At 40.4% G+C, this 19,745-nt stretch overlaps 2 protein-coding genes across 3 annotated transcripts; one reads left to right on the plus strand and one right to left on the minus strand.

Moving 5' to 3' along the window:
• Positions 1 to 1,442: 1,442 nt before the first annotated feature.
• LOC117301286 (proline and serine-rich protein 3-like) lies at positions 1,443 to 12,465 on the minus strand. 2 transcript variants are annotated; one of them, XM_033785173.1, is made up of 9 exons: positions 12,332 to 12,465; positions 11,315 to 11,399; positions 10,483 to 10,771; positions 9,543 to 9,678; positions 8,948 to 9,346; positions 8,243 to 8,516; positions 5,621 to 6,877; positions 4,901 to 5,030; positions 1,443 to 2,115 (listed from the first exon to the last, which is right to left on the minus strand). In XM_033785173.1, exons 1-9 carry the CDS (start codon positions 12,361 to 12,363, stop codon positions 1,949 to 1,951), a joined length of 2,769 nt encoding a protein of 922 aa, XP_033641064.1. In that variant the 5' UTR covers positions 12,364 to 12,465; the 3' UTR covers positions 1,443 to 1,948. The 2 variants fall into 2 exon arrangements, with proteins under 2 accessions (XP_033641064.1, XP_033641063.1); XM_033785172.1 differs by having other exon boundaries at positions 9,543 to 9,684.
• Positions 12,466 to 13,045: 580 nt separating this feature from the next.
• Positions 13,046 to 19,528, plus strand: LOC117301819 (dynein beta chain, flagellar outer arm-like). Its single transcript, XM_033785818.1, has 7 exons — positions 13,046 to 13,078; positions 14,449 to 14,622; positions 15,714 to 15,954; positions 17,077 to 17,199; positions 17,887 to 18,012; positions 19,161 to 19,382; positions 19,514 to 19,528. The coding sequence occupies exons 2-7, from the start codon at positions 14,519 to 14,521 to the stop codon at positions 19,526 to 19,528; spliced, it is 831 nt and encodes a 276-aa protein (XP_033641709.1). The 5' UTR covers positions 13,046 to 13,078; positions 14,449 to 14,518.
• Positions 19,529 to 19,745: the final 217 nt, after the last annotated feature.

A 19,745-nucleotide genomic window follows, 5' to 3' on the forward strand; every position in this document is an offset into this window, starting at 1 on the left:
AGACTTCAGGTATGAAGCCCCTAATACTTTATATTCGAAAGCACACACGTTTTGTGAAACAAGGGTGTTTTTCTTTCATTATTCTCTTGCAACTTCGATGACCAACTGAGTCCGAAGTTATCTTGAGGAAAATTATCTCAGGCATGCGAAGTAAAATAGAAACTGATAATCAAACTCAATCGTGGCTCATAGTTTGACTTGGGCATTTTAATTCATAAATATATTTAAATTCACCAATAAATAAATCAATATTGTAAATTAAGAAATAACTGTTTATTAGCAATAATGAGCCGGATTCCAGTAACAAATTGTACATGTGACATGGTATTTTGACTAGTAACCTTTTACTGGTAAGCAATTATTTGTTGTGCTTAGCCCTTTCTTGAGCTGAAGCAGCTATTTGAAATTGGGTCCTGTGTGGATTTCACAAGACTGGTCTTATCTCAAGATAAGTTACTCATCCTATTAGGACTAGCCTGAAAGGCAGTGGACACTATTGGTAATTGTCAAAGACTAGTCTTCACAGTTGGTGTATCTCAACATATGCATAAAATAACTAACCTGTGAAAATTTGAGCTCAATCGGTCTTCGAAGTTGCGAGATAATAACGAAAGGAAAAAAAACACCCTTGTCTCACGAAGTTGTGTGCTTTCAGGAGATGCTTGATTTCGAGACCTCAAATTCTAAATCTGAGGTCTCGAAATCAAATTTTGTGGAAAATTACTTCTTTCTCAAAAACTACATCACTTCAGAGGGAGCCGTTTCTCACAATGTTTTATACTATCAACCTCCCCCCATTACTCGTAATCAAGAAAGGTTTTATGATAATAATTATTTTGAGTAATTTACCAATAGTGTCCACTGTCTTTAATTATATCTCCTAGGACTAATCCTAACTATTTGTGCAATCGACCCCTGATCTACTATTGGGATAAGGTTGGCTCAGTGGTTTCCGTCTTTCACCTCTACATGGACCCTGGTTCGAATCCCACTCAGACAGACTTGAACCTTACATGGATTGAGTTTTTAGTCCCTACCTGGGCCAAGTTTTGTAGAGCTGCTTAAAGGCAGTTGGCACTATTGGTAATTACTCAAAATAATTATTAGCATAAAAACTTACTTGGTAACAAGTAACAGGGAGAGGTTGATAGAATAAAACATTGTGAGAAACGGCTCCCTCTGAAGTGATGTAGTTTTCGAGAAAGAAGTAATTTTCCATGAATTTTATCTCAAGACCTCAGATTTAGAATTTAAGGTCTCGAAATCAAGCATCTCCTGAAAGCACACAACTTCGTGTGACAAGAGTGTTTTTTCTTTCATTATTATCTCGCAACTTCGACGTCCAATTGAGCTAAAATTTTCAGAGGTTTGATATTTTATGCATATGTTGAGATACACCAAGTGAGAAGACTGGTCTTTGTCAATTACCAATAGTGGCCAGTGTCTTTAAGTACAAAATATAGCTAAGCACAACACAATTATGCTTACTAGAATAAGGTAAACAGCCAAACTACTATGTCATGTGTACCACTTGTGACTGGTATCCTGCTAATTTTTCTCAGAAAATTGTTCAGCAATTTTTTTTTTTTCTGAAGCAGCTCTATAAATTTGACCCCCGATTGCCTGGGTTTAGCTCATAGGGTTTTCCTCCCACATCTAAAACTTCACTTTTCTTCTTGTTTCTTAATCCCTATCCAAGGTTGTTGGATATGTAATGAAATAAATTAATAGCACCTCGAACAAAGATATTGACAAAATAGGGAGACCCCCAAAATAGGGCTACAGTACTTGCAAATCTGGTTGGGCCCCTGCACTACGGCCCCCGTGGCCCCTATTAATGTTGGCTCTCATTGCACGGTCTTTGGCACTCCCATCAACAGGAACCTCTTCAAATTCAGCCCCCCTTCTTTTTATTCTACACTGTCCACGCCCCTAAGTAGACTCCCTGTCATGTGACACTAGTCCGTGCAAGGATAAGATGGTCTAATTCTTGTAGTTGGTTCTCGTGCTGCGCTCGACGTCGCCGCAGCAGCTGTAACAACTCATCTTCTGCAAACTCCTCACCGTCCGAAGACGTGGATGACCCATCCTTGACCTCTTCACCCCCAAAACGACCTGAAGATGGAAACAGGAAGTTAGTAACAATAAACTGGAGAGACAGACCTGAAAATCATACCAAAAATTTAATAACAAAATATTCTAACTTCCTTCTATGTCTTCTCAGACTGTTCTTTACTCTAACAAAATCCAATATTAACGTGTTGTGGGACGGGGTTTAAGAGCACTCGAGCACTGGGGTTTCTGATCAGCAGAGTGTGGGTTCAAGTCCCGGTCTTGACAATTGTGGCCTTAGGCAAGACACTCAACCATTACTGCTTAAAATGGTTGGTCATGATGTGTGTTGTGTAACTGCAAGTAGCAGAACCCAGTCACACCAATTGGTAAGAACAAGGGGTTAGCCTGAGTGTTTTTGGCAGTGGCTGCTTAATGTGCCACAGCATCTTGTAAACCCTTACAATACAAGGTGTCTCATAAATCAGAACTTCAATACCTGTCTGGGAATAAATAATGATATAACTTTGACATGCACGTTTGGAACGGTTAGGTTGGTTGGAGTTATTAAAACTTTGAATGAGGGAAAAAAAAAGCCTCATCATAAAAAAAAATTAAATTAGAAAATAGAAAGGCCATGTGACAGGTGGATGATATTCCAAACACAAGGTGAGAAATTACGGCCTAGGTCAGTCAGTCGGATATGAGTGAATAGTTACCTTGACTTGTAGCAAACTATTTTCAAATCAGAATGAAGGACTCACTCCAGACTAAAGTTAGAGTTCCTTAAGCCCAGTTTGATTCTAGTACTTCTCTCTGAACGGATTTTGGTAAATGATGCTGTTTCAAAGTTGAAAAAACATACAAGAACTTTCTGCGGACAACGCGAATGACCTGCGCAAAATATTGGGGCACGACATCTGATAAACGTGAAATAATGTTGAGGGATCCCGACAATAGTGAGTTTTTAGTTTTTAAAAGACTTACTCATCAATGGGATCATTGGCAGGTTTTGTGTGTGCAATAACTTAAAGGCAGTTTATACTTTGGGTAATTGTCAAAGACCTGCATCCTCACCTGTAAAAATTTCGGCTCATTTGGTCATCAAAGTTGCAAGAAAATAGTGAAAGAAAAAGCACCTCTGTGATGTGCCCATCACAAAGGTGAATCAAATATTCCATCCAACGAACTACTACAAACAAAACCAAACTAGAAGTATCAAGAGCATTTTCTCAAAGATAATCAGACAGCCACAACACAAGTGACTGACAAACAGACCTAAACACAAACACTGCTGGCCCATCTCTCAAAGGTAAACAGAAAAACACAACACAAGTGACTGACAAACAGACCGGCTACAAAGACCCAAACACTGCTGGCCCATCACAAGGGTCAATCAAGAAATCCATCCAACGCTACTATAAACAAAAACCAGACCCGTAATTAAACCACCGGAACTACTTTATTGTGTCGGAGCGATGGTGGTCATCTTCCTAATCCCTTTCACCTTGGACAATCTATGTCCAGAACAACCGAACGAATCGCCTACGGCGGGGATTAACTGGCTCATCCTGTAATATAAACTAGGCTCTTAGCAAGGGGGGAGGAATTGAGTTGAAGAGAGCGACGACCAGGTTGTTCTTATCAGCACAAAACACAAGTCGCGCAATAAGGCCTCCCACCAAAAAAAACAAAACATGTTTAGTCGGACTGCCTTTCAAAAAAAGTAAGGAGGAGGGCGCTTTTTTTCATTTCAAAATGGCCTGCCGACACTATTTGCCTCTTGACAACCGGATGGGCTATTTTCCAAAATGTATTTATTTAAGATTGTTAAAATGCATCCTTTTATTTAGTTAAAAAGAAAGGGAAAAAAAGAAAAGAAAAAAAGGAGAAGGCCTGTAAAAAAGGAAGCGATTGAGGATGTTAAACATGATTTTTTATATTTGCCTTAACGAAGTGAAGTCTGAGGGCCGAGACTGTATCAACAATCTTTTAATGTGTTAAGTGTTCATGGGAATTATCACAAAATTAAAGGCTGCGTTTACCATTAAGACCATTAAGATTTCTGCTTTGTAAGCAGTTTATTTTCGTCAACAAAAATTTGACTTTGTTATTCTTATTCAAGAGTTTCCAGGGACACCACAAAAGAAATTATCATGAAATTAAAGACTGTGTTTTTACCATTATTAGACTAATTAAGAATTCTGCTTGGTAAGCAGTTTGTTTTCGTCAAAAAAAAAAAAAAAATTGACTTTGTTATTTTCATTCAAGAGTTTTTCAGGACACCACAAAAGAAATTGTCATGAAATAAACCGGATTTACCGTTGGGACCATAAAGACGTCTGCTTGGTAAGCAGTTTGTGTTCATTCAAGACGTTTCCAGAGACACCACAGCTCAAATTTCTATGCTTAAAACCTCTCAGCCAGGAAACACCATTTGAAGCTAAGATAGTTCACTTAGAGATTGATTGAAATGCTTGGTCCAACTTGCTGGTAGTGACCTAAAAAGTTAAGAGGAAATTTAGACCTCTTTTGGCTAAATGATACAGCCAACTTTACCTTTGACATTAATTAGCAAACTTCCCATACAACCACCGTTTGAATACATAGACTGTAATTGGCATGCCATCTCTTTGGAACAGCTTCCAACTTTAACTCAGACAAGTAGATACTTGTTTTCAATTTAAGACACATCTTAAAACATATCTATTTTGGAAACTAAGCTTACGAACTTTGGTCGTCTTTTATAGCAGAGTTCTTGTTTTTGCGCAGGGAGTGTTATCATTGACAGACATGGCGCACTAGAAATGTTCAATACTATCATTATTATTATTAATACAGCATTTACCTTGGTCTGCTGCAACGACCCTGGAGTCATGTGACTGGAGGGAGGAGTGCATACTGGGAAGGGTATCCGTACTCCACTCAGGTGAAGCAGCAACATTCTTTGGCGTCGTAAAAAGCCGATCTGAAATCACCTGAACAAAAGTAGAGTGAATTTTGAATTTCAACTAGTGAGAGTTACAACATCTTGGCTTGCGTGGCCGAGTTGATAGGAGCACCAGACTCAAGCTCTGGTTTTTGTGTTCAGCAGAGTGTGGGTTTGAGTCTCGGTCGTGACACTTGTGTCCTTCAGCAAGACATTTAACCCATTATTGCTGCATCCTTTGGATGGGATGTGTAGCCGTAGGTCCGTGTGTTGTGTAACTCATGTATTAAGAACTCAGTGCATTCAGATTGAAAATACTTTGAATTACCTTCTCTAAAACCACTTCCTTAAGAAGGAAATTGTTTTTCAAAATGTTATACATTATCAACAGGTGCAGTGCTTCTTATTTTGAAGTAAATTAGTAAAATAAGTATACCGAAAACCATCAGTTTATATACATGTATCATCCAGATGCTTTACTATCAAAAGCTGCTTTACTATCAAAAGCTGCTGTAGGCTTCTAACCAACAGTTTTTACCGCCATTAATCTTAAGAGTGATTACCAAACATAAACCTTTTCTTTGATTGAAATGAGATACACATAACTTTGCTTAAATGATGAAAGGATAAGATTTCTACCTGACCGACCGCCGCACCAAGAAGGGATGTTGTCGGACCATGAGATTCATCTGCATTACTCCCTGAGGGTGTTGTCTTCATGCTGGCTTCACTGTCCTCATCTGCCGTAACCCTCAGAGTGTCATCGCCTGACTGCATGGTCTCATCGCCTTCTCCATCTTGTACCGTCTCCTCCTCCTCCTCGAACTCCAGTCTCTGCCGAGTTCTCTCCAGAGAGCTTTCTCCTTCAGCTATCGTATGTCTAGATGATACTTGAGAGGAAACAAAATGCTTTGCCGGGCGTGGCATCTTCATCTTAAGATGGATGGGATCAAGATCTGTGGGTCTAATGTATGCTCTTGAGGTTGTCGGTTGGGAAGAGGTCGCATCTTGGGGTTCCCCCATGATGATATTCTTAGTGGTAGCATATCTAGATGATGTTTGAGAGGGTTGAAGATGCGTTGCCGGGTTTGGCCTTGGCATCTTGAGATGGATGGGATCGTCATCTATGATTCTTGAATTTGCTCTTGATGTCATCGAGGGGAAAGGGGTCTCCTCTTGGGTTGCTGTTGTAGCATGTCCAGATGATGTCTGTGATGGAAAAGGATGCATTGCCGGGCGTGGTATCTTGACATGGATCGAATCATCATCTATGGATCTAGAGTCTGCTTTTAATGTCGTGGGATCGAAAGTGCTCACATCTTTGGTTGCTCTTGATGAATCCCTTTCATCATATCTTAACTTCATCCATTTATTACTAGTGGAGTCTTTGCTTTGTTTGATGTCACCATGCTGATGCTTGTCCAGTAAAGGATCTTGCCGGCAGGGTATGATGTCACATGCCATATGCAGATGAGGAGGGACGGTCTGATTGGTCTGTTTGATGCTGGGGCTTGCTATGATTGGCTTGCCCATCTCAGCTTCATTTGCATATTCGTAATTTAACTGGTGATCAACATCTCTGCCTGTCTTTCTATGCAGGTTGTGGGCATGTGGCCTCACTGGTTCCCTCTGAACACTGCCCTCTAACATCTGAGAACATTTTCCAGGACCTTTAAAAATGTCTCCATCTCTGACTGGACTATTCTCAACAGTAGAGGGCAGTGTGCCATTGGTCTGAGTTGCTATAGTTTGAGGCATTGGATCAGTCCCCAGTGTCTGTGTCATTGGTTTGGAAGGGTTTGTTTGGCGGGTACCAGACTTTATTTGACTAATATGCTCTTGCTGTTTGAGGCGATTTCTAAATTCTTCCAGTCTGGTTCCTTCAAAGTGTGGTTTCTAGAATGAAAAATAAGAAACAAATGCCATCAGTAAACAAACATTTTAAACCATTTCTCCTAAACAAGAAAACATAATCATAATAAATAAACAAAGCACTTCATTTACACGGTACATGTAAATGTATTTTCATTTAAAACCCGTACCAGAGGGACCCCTATGTAATTAAACACTTGATCATGCAAATTTTTCAATAACTCATGAGCAAAAAACTAACAATCTTCCATGTTTTGTACTATTTTACCCAATACAATCTAGAAACACCATACCAAAGAAGAATGGCCAGGCTAAAAACTTGTTCACAGAGTCTGGGTTCTCCGCATGCACAAGCTAGCGTATCGGGCAAATACACAATTTTGGCTGATACGCATTTAATTTCTTTTCACAAAAACATAAAAAGGAAACCAAGATAAAAACCAAGTAGATACAACGGTTTTAGAGGTGGAAGGCGAGGTAACACCACTTGGGCAACCCGCCATTGTTTTATCTACATAAATCTTTTACCCTTGTGGAGCATGGCGTGTCGTAGTCGAATGGATAAGAGAACCGCACTCAAGCTCTGGTGTTTCTGTTCAGCTGAGTGTGGGTTTGAGTCCAAGTCGTGAAACTTGAGTCCTTTAGCAATACACTTATTGCTCCACCCTTGAATGGGACATGATAAAGCCAAAGGTCCTGTGTGTTGTGTAGAACCCAGTGCATTGATCGTAAAGAGAAGGGGCTCGCCCCGGTGTTCCTGGTCTGAACCCAGTGCACTGATCGTAAAGAGAAGGGGCTCGCCCCTGTGTTCCTGGTCTGAACCCAGTGCACTGATCGTAAAGAGAAGGGGCTCGCCCCGGTGTTCCTGGTCTGAACCCAGTGCACTGATCGTAAAGAGAAGGGGCTCGCCCCGGTGTTCCTGGTCTGAACCCAGTGCACTGATCGTAAAGAGAAGGGGCTCGCCCCGGTGTTCCTGGTCTGAACCCAGTGCACTGATCGTAAAGAGAAGGGGCTCGCCCCGGTGTTCCTGGTCTGAACCCAGTGCACTGATCGTAAAGAGAAGGGGCTCGCCCCTGTGTTCCTGGTCTGAACCCAGTGCACTGATCGTAAAGAGAAGGGGCTCGCCCCGGTGTTCCTGGTCTGAACCCAGTGCACTGATCGTAAAGAGAAGGGGCTTGCCCCTGTGTTCCTGGTCTGATCTACATCATATTGCACCACAGTACCTTATAAACCATTACATGGTGCTATGAAGGTATAGGTCTCAAACTTAAATACGTAGCTCCACATACCTTGCAGGAAATAATACTGAGCGTTAGGTAGGGGTGTGATAAAGCGCTATAAACGTACCGAGTATTGTTATTATTATTATAATCAGCATCACTGAATTACCTCAGGTTGCAAGGCGTCCCTCTGCAGTCCAGGTCTCAATGTCTGTCTACGAGCCTCCTCCAGTCTCCGACGAACACGCCACTGGTGAAGAATATCCTCCTCTGGGCGTAACGCCTTTCTGGGTGCTATCTGGTACCCAGTACCCATGTGTACCTGAGGACTGGGTCTGGGTACCTCTCGGGGGACATATTTTGGTTCCTGGTAGTCTGAAGAACCAGGAGAGAACCCTAGACCTTCGGAACTTACAGCTGGCTCGCTTAAAATAGTCGACTCACTGAAAAGATAGAAAATAAAGTTTTAAGAAAGCAAGCCATGTAAACATCTACATAGTGCTAATGTAAAAAAGAGTAGGTCTCAAAAATCAAACATAGCCCCACATACCTTGCAGGAAAATACTGTATGTTAAAGCGCCTTGATCGTCACTAAGTGCACTAAGTGCACGAAGCCACTATTATTATTATTAATTGTTGGAGAAGAGCAGAGACCCGTGTGTATTTTGGTTGTGAGAAAATGATAAAGCAGCCTCCTAGCGGATGATACCCATGCCTACATCTTGACGGACTGTGAAGGGGACAACCAGGTTTCAGGGCCAGGAGTAGGTGGCCACGTGTGGCAGTTGAAGTGTAGCCCTTACATGTTGAAGTGGCAGTCCGGCCTTGTGAGTTGGGCGATATCTCAATAAAGAAAAGTAAACAAAAAACTAACCTTCTTTCAAGGAGCTTCTCTGCTCTTGACTGTAGCTCCTCAGTCTCTGTATCTAGTATCCCCTCAGGAGGCGATGCTGATGAGGTTGAGGCTACCCTCCTGAGGTACCTCTCTTGCCTCCCTGGCCCCTCTCCCTCAGTAATAGACCCCGATGAGGATGATGTTACCCTCCCTCTGTAACCCTCACGCCTCCCTGGTCCCTCTACCCTCCGATGAGGTGCTCTGTCTTGTGTTGCATCCCTCGATGAGGCACTTGTGAAATCTCCGATGTCCGAAGGCGTAGATGTCCGTGAGGGAGGAGAAAGCCACCAGAAGTCTTTGCCGGCGGCAGTCGCTCGTTTGTCCTGCTGGCGTTCTTGACGGCTTTTCGGTTCACTGTAGCGAAACCTCTGGATGTACCTTTGAGCATATTGAAATGAAAAACTTTTAACATCACTGTTTTACCCCTAGGTGAAGAGAAGCAATTATAGTAAAGTATCTTGCTCGAGGCCACAAGTGTCACGACCGGGACCCCGGCCGAACCCATGACTTAAACCACCAGTGATTGGATTTGATGCTCTTGACCACTCAGCCACGACACCAACCAGTTACTTACTTGGCCAATGTAGACCCCTCAGCTGGTATAGGCTTTGATTGCTGCACTTCAGCCCCTGGTTTGGATCTATTTCTCCACTGAGCTAGGTAGTCAGTTCCAGTTGACGACAAGGAAGACTGGGTATTTCTGCTGGTTCCTGGAACTGCATGAAAAAGAGCTACATCAGGCCTGGAATTTCATCTTTTAGAGGGCAAGGCCATTTTCATTTTGAAAAGGGCACTTCCATTGGAAAATCTTAAAGTCTATGGGAATCACCCTAGAGTCTGGACAGTTCAAAAACAATGTTAAAACAATGTCAAACCATTTTATTTAATTTATTCTGGTTGTTAGGCCACAGACTCACAGAAAAAACGAACTTAGTCACTTCACTAGCCTAGCACCCAATGGAGAGAAGACAAGGAAGGACGTTTCAGTTTCAGTTTAAGATGCAGGAGAAAAACCCCAGAGAACTATTCCAGAGAAAACCAACACAATCAGGTAGGGACTGAAAACCCAATCCACATAATGCCCAAGCGTGGTTTGAAACAGGTTCCTAGAGGTGGAAGGCAACAAGGAAAGATACCACTATGCCAACCCAACCATCCAGAATTCAAAATCCCTTTCAAAATTTCGTGAACAGTAAATTGAAGACAGCAGTAAAAACAAATGTGTGTTGGCATTTGCTTCATTTTTACAGATCGGATTATATAGTTCAGACTAGAATGTAGAAACATTTAAATGGATAACCAGAAGTCAACAAGCTCTGTTTTTAATCCTTGAAAGGGTACATTGTGGAACTGCACAGTTGTTTTTATCCTATAGGATAGAATCAAACTACCGTAAAAGTGTGGCTTTGAGATAATGCCGAAAATCCGTAGTGATTAAAGTCAACGCAGGAGAAGAATAATCTGCAAAAAAATGCTTCTCAGATTATAATTTTATTCTGAGAAAATCTACTGACCTTTGTGTATTTCACTGCTCTGTGCTGGGATTGACGAATCAGGCGCCTGATAATCACCCGGACTATCAATCGTTGATGGTCGCTCGCTTGTCGGCCAAGATTCGTCAAACTTAGATGATGCGTTGCCAGGACTTGGCGTGTCGTGAGTGGGTAATTCTTTGGCCAACATTGTGTTCCTTTTTCGGAGGAATTCTCTTTCTGCTGGGCTTGACTTTTCAACTGGTCTGGCTTGGGAAGAGGATGAAGAGATGGCGACATTCTTCAGCGGTCTAGTTGGGCTCAGTTTTGTCTGAAGATTATGCATTGATATACAAATGAACAATATAAAGTGTTTGAAGTTGTTATTTATTTTTATTACACTTGAATTTCAGTCTTTTGCAAAATTGCTGACTGTCAAAACAATTTTTTTTTATACCAGCTTTTGCTGCATGCCCATTAAGTGTCGACCATTGAATCAAAAGTCATTCCTGCAACTTTATATTTCACCTCATACTTTTTGAAAAAAAGAACCCTTGATAATTCAAAAGGGGTCTTTATTATGACCGACAAGCAAGCCTACATTACCCGACATCGTATGGGGTCATGTTATGCCGTGCAGTTCATGCTGAGCTTGATGAAATTAAACTTCAACCGCATGCGCAAATTTGCCGCCTGCAAATTTCACTCCTAAAAGCTTGAAGTTTGCGCAGCCCATCTTGAAGATTGCCCGTGCAAGCTTGAAGCTTGCGCGGGTGGCTAGTTTGCGCCATACACTACTAGCTTGTCCTGATCAACAGTCATCTTCCTAACAGTGCAAAAACCTCTACTAGACTAGAGTAAACTGTTTACGTACCTGTTTCTCATTCCCTGAAAGTTGTTTCTGGAGACTTGGATGATAATGAGCTGGAGGTAGAGGTTCATCCTTAAACGGGTTGGTTCTGCAGATGTGAAACAATCAGGTTTCTTAATTTTAACTAATGTGTTGGAAACGCATGATTCATAATCATGATAATGACCATTGATATTTGATTGGATGACTTTGTGGTAGATTAATAGCTACTAAGTTAGTTGATTGATGCACACTAGCTCTCTTTTTCCTTGGCTTGGCCCCTTGTTTACTTCTGCTGGCAATTCGGAAGGGGGCATTTGTTTGGGTGGGAGGGGCGGGTCGGAAAACCTAGCTGCAAATGTTGTTAAATTATTAATTATATAATTTTCTAAGTGTCAACAATTTGTGTCCACAATTTCTGAGGGTACAAAAATGGACGCCGACAGGCCTTTAACTAGTAAGATGCTAAGATAAAATTATCAATTCACCAGTCACACAAAAGTCCAAAACAGCTGACACAGACAGACAGAGTGACATGGACAGTGACACAGACACAGTACAGGGTGACACGAACTTCCAACCGTTGACGGTTGAGGTAGAAATGACGCACCTCATCTCATCTCTGATCTCATTATTTTTTTCTTAAAAATATTAGGCCTAGAGGGAGGCCTCAGAACTAAATACTAGGTCCTAAGTTGGATAACTTTCCGTATGGCGCCACCACTTTTTCACTCATTTTTACAAAAAGGGATATATCAATCAGGTAAATTAGATACTTTGTTATTTTATTTCGAATGAAAAAGTGGTGGCGCCATACAGAAACTTTTCCCCTAAGTTTAACTAGTAAAGGCTTACCATAATCATGCTTACTAAAGAAAGAAAAAATACTATTATTTAATTAAAATAAATATTAAATTAAAGCTAAAAATCATTAAATGTAAATTTATAAAATTCTTGTAAAACAAAATCAGGATTGTTTTGAATCTTAGATATACAAAATAACAGGATTGTTTTCAAGATTAAAGGGATCTAAATAATTACCCATGATGGCTTTGAAAGAACAGTGTTTCCATAACTCGTCAATTTAAAAAGGAAAACGACGAGTAAGTGAGTCAGTTGATCAGTACAGTAAATAAAGGCTCTCCATGTCTGTGCAGTCTGTGTTTTATGAACAACAGAAGAATAGGTATCCGAAGAAATAGATGCCTGTTGGAACACACATAAACTTGACCAAGTCCGTCTTTTTCTTCTTCACTAAATTTGCTAAACTCAGGGTCGGTATTCCTCCAAGCATGGAGCATTGCTCCATGCTCCAAGGTTGGTCGAGCGGACGGCACAAAAAAGGATTAAGGATTTGTGTAAAATGTTTTAAACTTGTTTGACTTGTTTTATTCGAGCGTTGCATTCAAAGAGCTAGGACCTCTTCTGTGGATGCTCTGCTCTATTGTTGCATTTAGGACCAACTGAAAAAACCCTGAAAGTTTCACCTGCGCTGTAGGATCACAGGTTTTTCCAACCTACAAAATGATAATATAGATATTACGAAGAACAATACAACATAAATATACAATAACAACCTTTAAACAAAATAACAAACAAGTAGCCATGAAAACAAAAAGAAAACCCACAATCAAACAAAAACAAACACGAGACTTTGGGAAGTTTTTTAAAGTAGCGCCCTCTTCAGGCATGACATTTGTTTCTTCGGATACGTTGATTGTCTAAAGTTTTCACACCGCAGAGAATCCGAGAATTCTCCATACCACATCCTCGGGATTGCCAGAAATTGTAAGCTTAATATTAAATTGGCACTTTATATTCAAGTAAAATTTAAAAACTACGATTAAAGATTCTCCCTGACTCGGGCCAAGGGCCCAGTCAAACAAAGAACCTATCATGTTTCAATAACTTGCTTTTTGACAACAAAAACCGCCGTAATTTTAAAAGTTTGTTATTTTGTTTGTTGGAAAAATAATTTTTTTTACTCCAATAATGCGTCTCGTCCAAAATGTTATGTAAAAAAGCGTAATAATTCAATTCGTTATATATATTTTAGACATTTTAATAATTATATACAATTTTTCTAGTATGAAAAAATGTAAATGCAAGCAAGTTATTGCTAAAATATAATTTTATGTGCTAGAATTTGTTATCTTTATTTTATAATGCTGAACTAAGTGGATTAAGTTACGTATGCAAATGAGTTTCGCTGGCAACCGGGAAATCAACAACATGGCGGTTTTTCGATTTTGGAGGCGTTGAAGTTTAGAAAAGTAAACCGAACTTTGTTGCTTGTTAAAGTCACCATGAACAAGTTTGTAAATTGAACGAAACAAATAGGTAATGAACAATTTATTTATTATGTATGCCACTTGTCGTTTATCACTATCTTTGTTATGAAAAGTTGTTTTCTGCGGTTTTTGTTTGGAAACCTTTTTATCGTCGTAACATAAAACGAGTTCAGGCAGGTCTGGTACCCAGCCTTAAACATGTTAAAGTTACTGTGACATATGATGGGTGTACTGCTGCGGTGGTTAACTAATTGTTTTTGAACTTTTTTTAATTAATTAAAATTTGTAAAAAGTGATTCGTAGTTGTAGTCGTACATTCGGACAAATTAATTAATGATTTCCACTGATGCTAATAATTGATTTGACTTAAGTCCGGTTGATACTTCATGCAAATGCGAATGCGAAGCGAATTTGACGTGAATTTGACGTCACAACCCTCCTTTCGCAGCGATATTCGCAATTGAGTTGAGTCGAGTTGGGATCCCAGAGTTGAATTGCTGCAAATTAGTTTTTGCGAATTTGTGACGTCAACATTCGTATCGCATTCGCAGGAAGTATGAACCAAGCTTAAGTTAGGCTTTCAATTTCACTTTACTTTAAAATAAATGAAATAAAGTGAAAACAGTACAGTCTGACAGCAGATGGCCTAGCTTTCGATCCAAACCAGCCCTTCTTCAGAGTCATAAACAAGTACAAACAAATACATCCATTGATAGAAAAAAAGAGGGGACGATATCTAGAAAAAGGGGGAAATTATAGCCAATCGAAGTTACTACTTTGTTAGCAAACTTATATATTTTGTATTACATTTCCGCCTGATACTGCAAAACAAATAAAAAGGTTTGCAATTGTTTTGTTTCTTTGCAGATAATTCCCACTGATGATGTACGTCTTCCAAGTAACCATAAATCGAGACTAGTCCAGCCTGACAAATACGATGGAAGTGGATGAGAGACTGCGATTCCTTGAGACCAGAATTACATCAAGCCTAAGGCCTCGTAATGATGATCTTAAAGCCCTCTTTGCCAGCGATGAAAACCGGTACATTCAAACTAATTTATTTGAAAAATTTGACACCAGTATCAAAATCCCCTAGAGGACTCAATTTGGTTAAGCAATTCAAAGCAATAGAGATGTTTGGTAATTGTCAAAGACCTGTTTTCTCACTTGGTGTATCTCAACATTATGCATGAAATAACAAATTGTGAGTACTTGGGCTAAATTGGTCATCGAAGTTGCAAGAGAATAACGAAAGAAAAAAATCCCTTGTTGCACAAATTTGTGTGCTTTCAAATTCCTGAGAAATTACCTCTTAAGTTACGTTACTTCACTCAGAGGGAGTGTTTTTCTCACATTGTTATATACTATTAATGTCATACTGTCTCTGCAGTTTCACTTCTGTGGACCCGAGTTCGATACCCGGACCAGAGCCATGCATATGGATTGGGTTTTTCAGTCCCTTCCCGACTGCATGGGTTTCCCTGTACAGTGGTTTTCTCCCACAACTCAAACTGAAATGTCTTCATTCTCTGCTCTACAAAACTTGGTTTGTTGTTTCCATACGGCCGCTTTGCAGACTTTATAATTCAGGTTCAGAAATGTCCTTTGTAAAATGAAAGTGGGCTTGCCCTCTCAAAGATGAAATTCTGAACTTCTGTACACGTAAAAAGCTCTGTTGTCTGAGAGAGCGTCTTTAAAGGTCGTAGGTTTGAATCCCACCTGAGTAGTATGCCTTATGCCTGTGATTTTGTTCACAGACCTCTGGAAAGTACTGAGTACATGTTTACAGTGCTAACATATTGATTGGTAAAACCAAAATTACATTCTTTATCCCGATGCAAATTGCCATCTATTAATCCGTTGCGGTACCCGCTGCAAAAATATAGGATTCATGCTTCTACATGTAGCTACCGGGCAATCTCGCTGGTCTAGTTGGTAAGACACCGCTCTAATAGAAGTTGAAAGATCCCACCCAAGTTAATATGACTGGATTTTTCTGTCACAGAGCTCGAGAATGTACTGAGTATACAGTGCTTACACACATCGGTGTATATGGGTCAAACCAAAATTAATATTCTTTTTCCCCCATGCAAATTTCCACCTTTTAAAGTCTTTAAATTTGTTCTCAACAGCCATTCTTTCCTGGAGTTCTGCAACAACGAAGATGTTCGTCGTCTTTTCATCTTCACCAAGGAGCCTAAGAACACCCTGGAGGCATCGCTGTCGCCACCCACGGGGCTCCGCAGCAAAGCGATGTTCTTCCTCAAGACCAATCAAGCTTCTAAGCTCACAAAGGACAATATTAAGACTGATGTGGTTTATACAGACTGTGATACAACGTCACTGACGCAGCTGGATCTGCTATCGAGAGAGGTAACTAAGAGGTCGTTCAGACACCATCAACAAGTTTGTTGTGGTCACAATGTTCTCATCTCATGGTCTGTTTGCACAGGGCTACATGTATTGTTTCACTTTTCCCTTTACACACGTTAAACTCATGCTTCAACACTGTAGAGTTCAAGACTGTGTGTCTGAGCGGTACTAGACAGGCTTGGGTTTATCCCAGAAAAGTTAGATCGCTTCGGGTTTATCTTTTAACAACGTGTGGACAAAATAAAAAAAGACCACATCTAGTTTAACTCACTACAGATGACCCATTGACCTCTGTGATTGTTACGTAACACGGTTACGGTTTTGTGGTTCAATGCACATGCCCAGGAAATTGTTTTCGTGTACCAGCGCGCTGTATTATGGTCAGCAGCATTGATCTCTATTATAGTGGCAATATAATAGAGATCAATGGTTAGTAGGCAGCAGTATCTTGGCGCGAGGTTTCTGTGAATAAACTGGATGTTAGAGCAATGGGGTAGCGTCAGCTTGACCTCGTAAAACCAAAGATAAACCGACGTACCGACTTTAACTCAGTGTGCTGTCTAAACGCAAGGGGAACACATTTTTATAACCCCCCCCTACTCGCTGCTTGCTGTAGTCGCGACTACTCTTGTAGTAGCCATGGCAACTCGATTAACCAACGACTCGACTAAAGCAATCAATAGTCATGACTTTGACACAAGTCGCACTAGTCACCCGACCTTAAAACCATTGGACCCTTTCGGTAAACAGTACTGTCCAAGGTCCGCATTTCGTGTATCACAACTTCTATATAAAATAACAAATCTGTGGAAATTTAGGCTCAACCGGTCATCGGAGTCGGGAGAAAAAAAACAGGAAAACCCACCCTTGTATCTGCATGTTTCACCATGCCATGACATGTGTTTAAAATAAATCCGTAATTCTTGATATCAAGAGTTTATATTGTTTTACTGTTTTCTCAAAAAGTAAAGCATTTCATGGAATAATATTTCACCACTACCTTCTGTAAACCCTGTAAGTTATTTGTAAATCTGTGAACTTTTTTTTTTTCTGTACCGAAAGGGTCCAATGGCTTTAAGTATTATTATCATTGTTATGTTTTTTGTTGTGATTCTTTTAAAGGTGTACCTTCCCCTGCTTTGTACTGATGGTCTGTTGACCTATGGAGGGGTCAGCGCTGATAAGCTAATGGACATCCTGCATAGAATGATGGGTAATGTCGAGGTCACCGAAGGCAATGTTGAGGTAAATATAGCCAAGCCTTTAGTTGACTTGTGGACAAGCAGTGGTGAGATAGTCGAGTCGTGGTGGTGTCGTAATAATCAAATACTGCTCTCGCGAGATCACTGTTCTTGCGAGATCACTGCTCTCGCACAAAACTGTATGGGGCCGTAGTCGTGAGAGAAGTAGTCTCGCAGGAGCCAGCAGTCTCGCAATCACCGCAACAGACATTTCATGACTTATCCACAAATCTAATCCTTTGGCAGTAACCATAGCCAGAATGTCAAAATTTGCATATTTTTAAAGAAAAACCTCTTGTGGTTAAAGGAACATTACAGAATCGTTTTTGCTAAGCATTTTATGTAATCCACCATATACATAAACTGACAAATCTGTATAAAAAAAACAGTGAAAAACCGAATACACATTTTGCATGACATCGAGTCCCCCTAAAAATGAATAAAACACAAACTGAGCAAAAAACTCCAAACATTTTATTTATTTCTCATCAAATATGACATTTCAGACAGAATATTTCAAGGGATGTTTTCTACTATCATCATCATTAGACCACACCGTGTATGTTTTATGTAAATCTGTGATCTTAGACAAGTTTTTTTCTCTACCATTTTTGTAATGTTCCTTTAAACTAGCTTCTTACGGTTTTCAAGAATGTTTTTACATTAAGCAAAAAATTGTCTTATTTTACAGGGTGATATAATTCTACCGCTGCCCTCTATTGAGGTGTTAGCAGAAGCCGCAGCGCTACCTACGCGCAGGACCGCTGTTATTCACGTACTGGAGTCATCCGTCATTGGCTGGATCAAACAGATAAAGGTCAGTTCAGGTCAAACTTAAATGCACATTTTATTTGTACTCAATACAAAATTGTGTGTCTTTGCAGATAGGTCAAGCACACTGGACTCGAGTTCTGGTGTTTCTGATAAGCAGGGTTAGGGTTCGAGTCCATGGGCCGATTTTATGTTCTGAAAAGCAACCTTCTCTCCCAGTTCACCCTCACATTTGTCCCTATTTCATCTAGACGTTCCCCAGTGCTTTGGGAATGGTGCCAAGCGCTCCAACCACCACTATTTTTACTTTTCTGCCAAATCTTCCCTGGCCGGGTCTTGGTGCTTTGTGATCTTTTTGCTACCTCTTTCCTACGCTTATATCACACCCTGCACATGGTGTGCTCTATAATAACTGTGCGTATTACGCTTTTGTAAGCTATTCAAAAGTGGCACGTTTGCGTCAAATGCTGGAAGTTTGCTCGAAGAAAATTTGTGATCTGGATCTGGATCAATACTCTCAACACTCTAACTAGACCCAAACGAGAAGAGAAGATGATGAAGAACTTTCAGTTTTAAATGTGGGAGGAAACAATCTAGAGAATTACTCCATGGATAACCCATGCCGTCAATTGGGGACTGAAAACCCAATCCAAGTTTTGTTTTTGTTTCATCTTCCTGGGCTCGTCGTTGGTCCGTTTTTGTTCTTTTGTTGCCCTCCCTTTTTTAGGGCGCTCTGTTCTTTGTACAGCGCCATATAATTTGTTTGTATTATTAATCCACTTGGTGCCCCCAGTGGGGTTCGAACCGGGGGTCCTAGAGGTGGAAGGCAAGGCAAGGCACCACTATCCCAGGTCAAAATTCCAGTTGAACCTAGTTAACTGGGGTCAACTGGTTCAACTGGAAAGTGACCAAACTCGTCCATTTTCCATATTAACCAACTGGTTTGGACTAGGTTTAACTGTGTTCAACTAGGTTGAAATTATAAACCAGTTGGTTTCTGTCCATTTTCCATATTAAACCAACTGGTTTTAACTGTGTTTAACTAGTTTATCAACTGGTTTCAACTAGTTCCAGTTTAACTAGGTTCAACTGGAATTTTGACCTGGGATACACGAACCTGACTGCATGCTCAGGGATAGCAATAAAATAGCCTATAGTGCGTCATTTGTTATTTTTATTCCTTTCCTTTCACAGCTGCTTCTGAAACATGAACCTCTTGGTGACCTCCGACATCAGTATGGCCCCCGACCTTTGCCCTTAAACGAGGTGGCCATGTGGAAAGGTCGTCACATGCAGTTAGTTTCAATAAACACACAGCTAGACTCTCCTATCGCTAGTGATATTCTGTTGAATCTGGACGAGGCTAACAGTACTTACTCACATTCATTCCATAACGTACGCAAGGACATCTCCCAGGTGAGTGAATTCTTTTTTTTAGACACACAAGGCCTGAAGGACTCTTCAAGGTGTGGGCTACAAGCTGTTTTTTCCAGGGGCCCGTTGCCACCTACTCCTGGGGCTGAAACTGGGTTACCCTCTTTACACAGTCCATACGGATGTAGGCTTGGGTATCATCAATATCAATTAGTAGCCTGACTGGTAAACGCAAAATTAGTTTATTTATTTCTTATCAAATATGACATTTCATCAGAAATATTTCAAGGGATGTTTTCTACTATCATCATCACTAGACCGTGTAAGTTAAATGTAAACCATTTTGTTTCTTACCAATTCAATAACATTCCTTAAAACCAAAAACTAAACCTCCATTTTGTTTTT

This window comes from Asterias rubens, chromosome 17 (genome assembly GCF_902459465.1).
Source record: "Asterias rubens chromosome 17, eAstRub1.3, whole genome shotgun sequence".
Taxonomy (NCBI): domain Eukaryota; kingdom Metazoa; phylum Echinodermata; class Asteroidea; order Forcipulatida; family Asteriidae; genus Asterias; species Asterias rubens.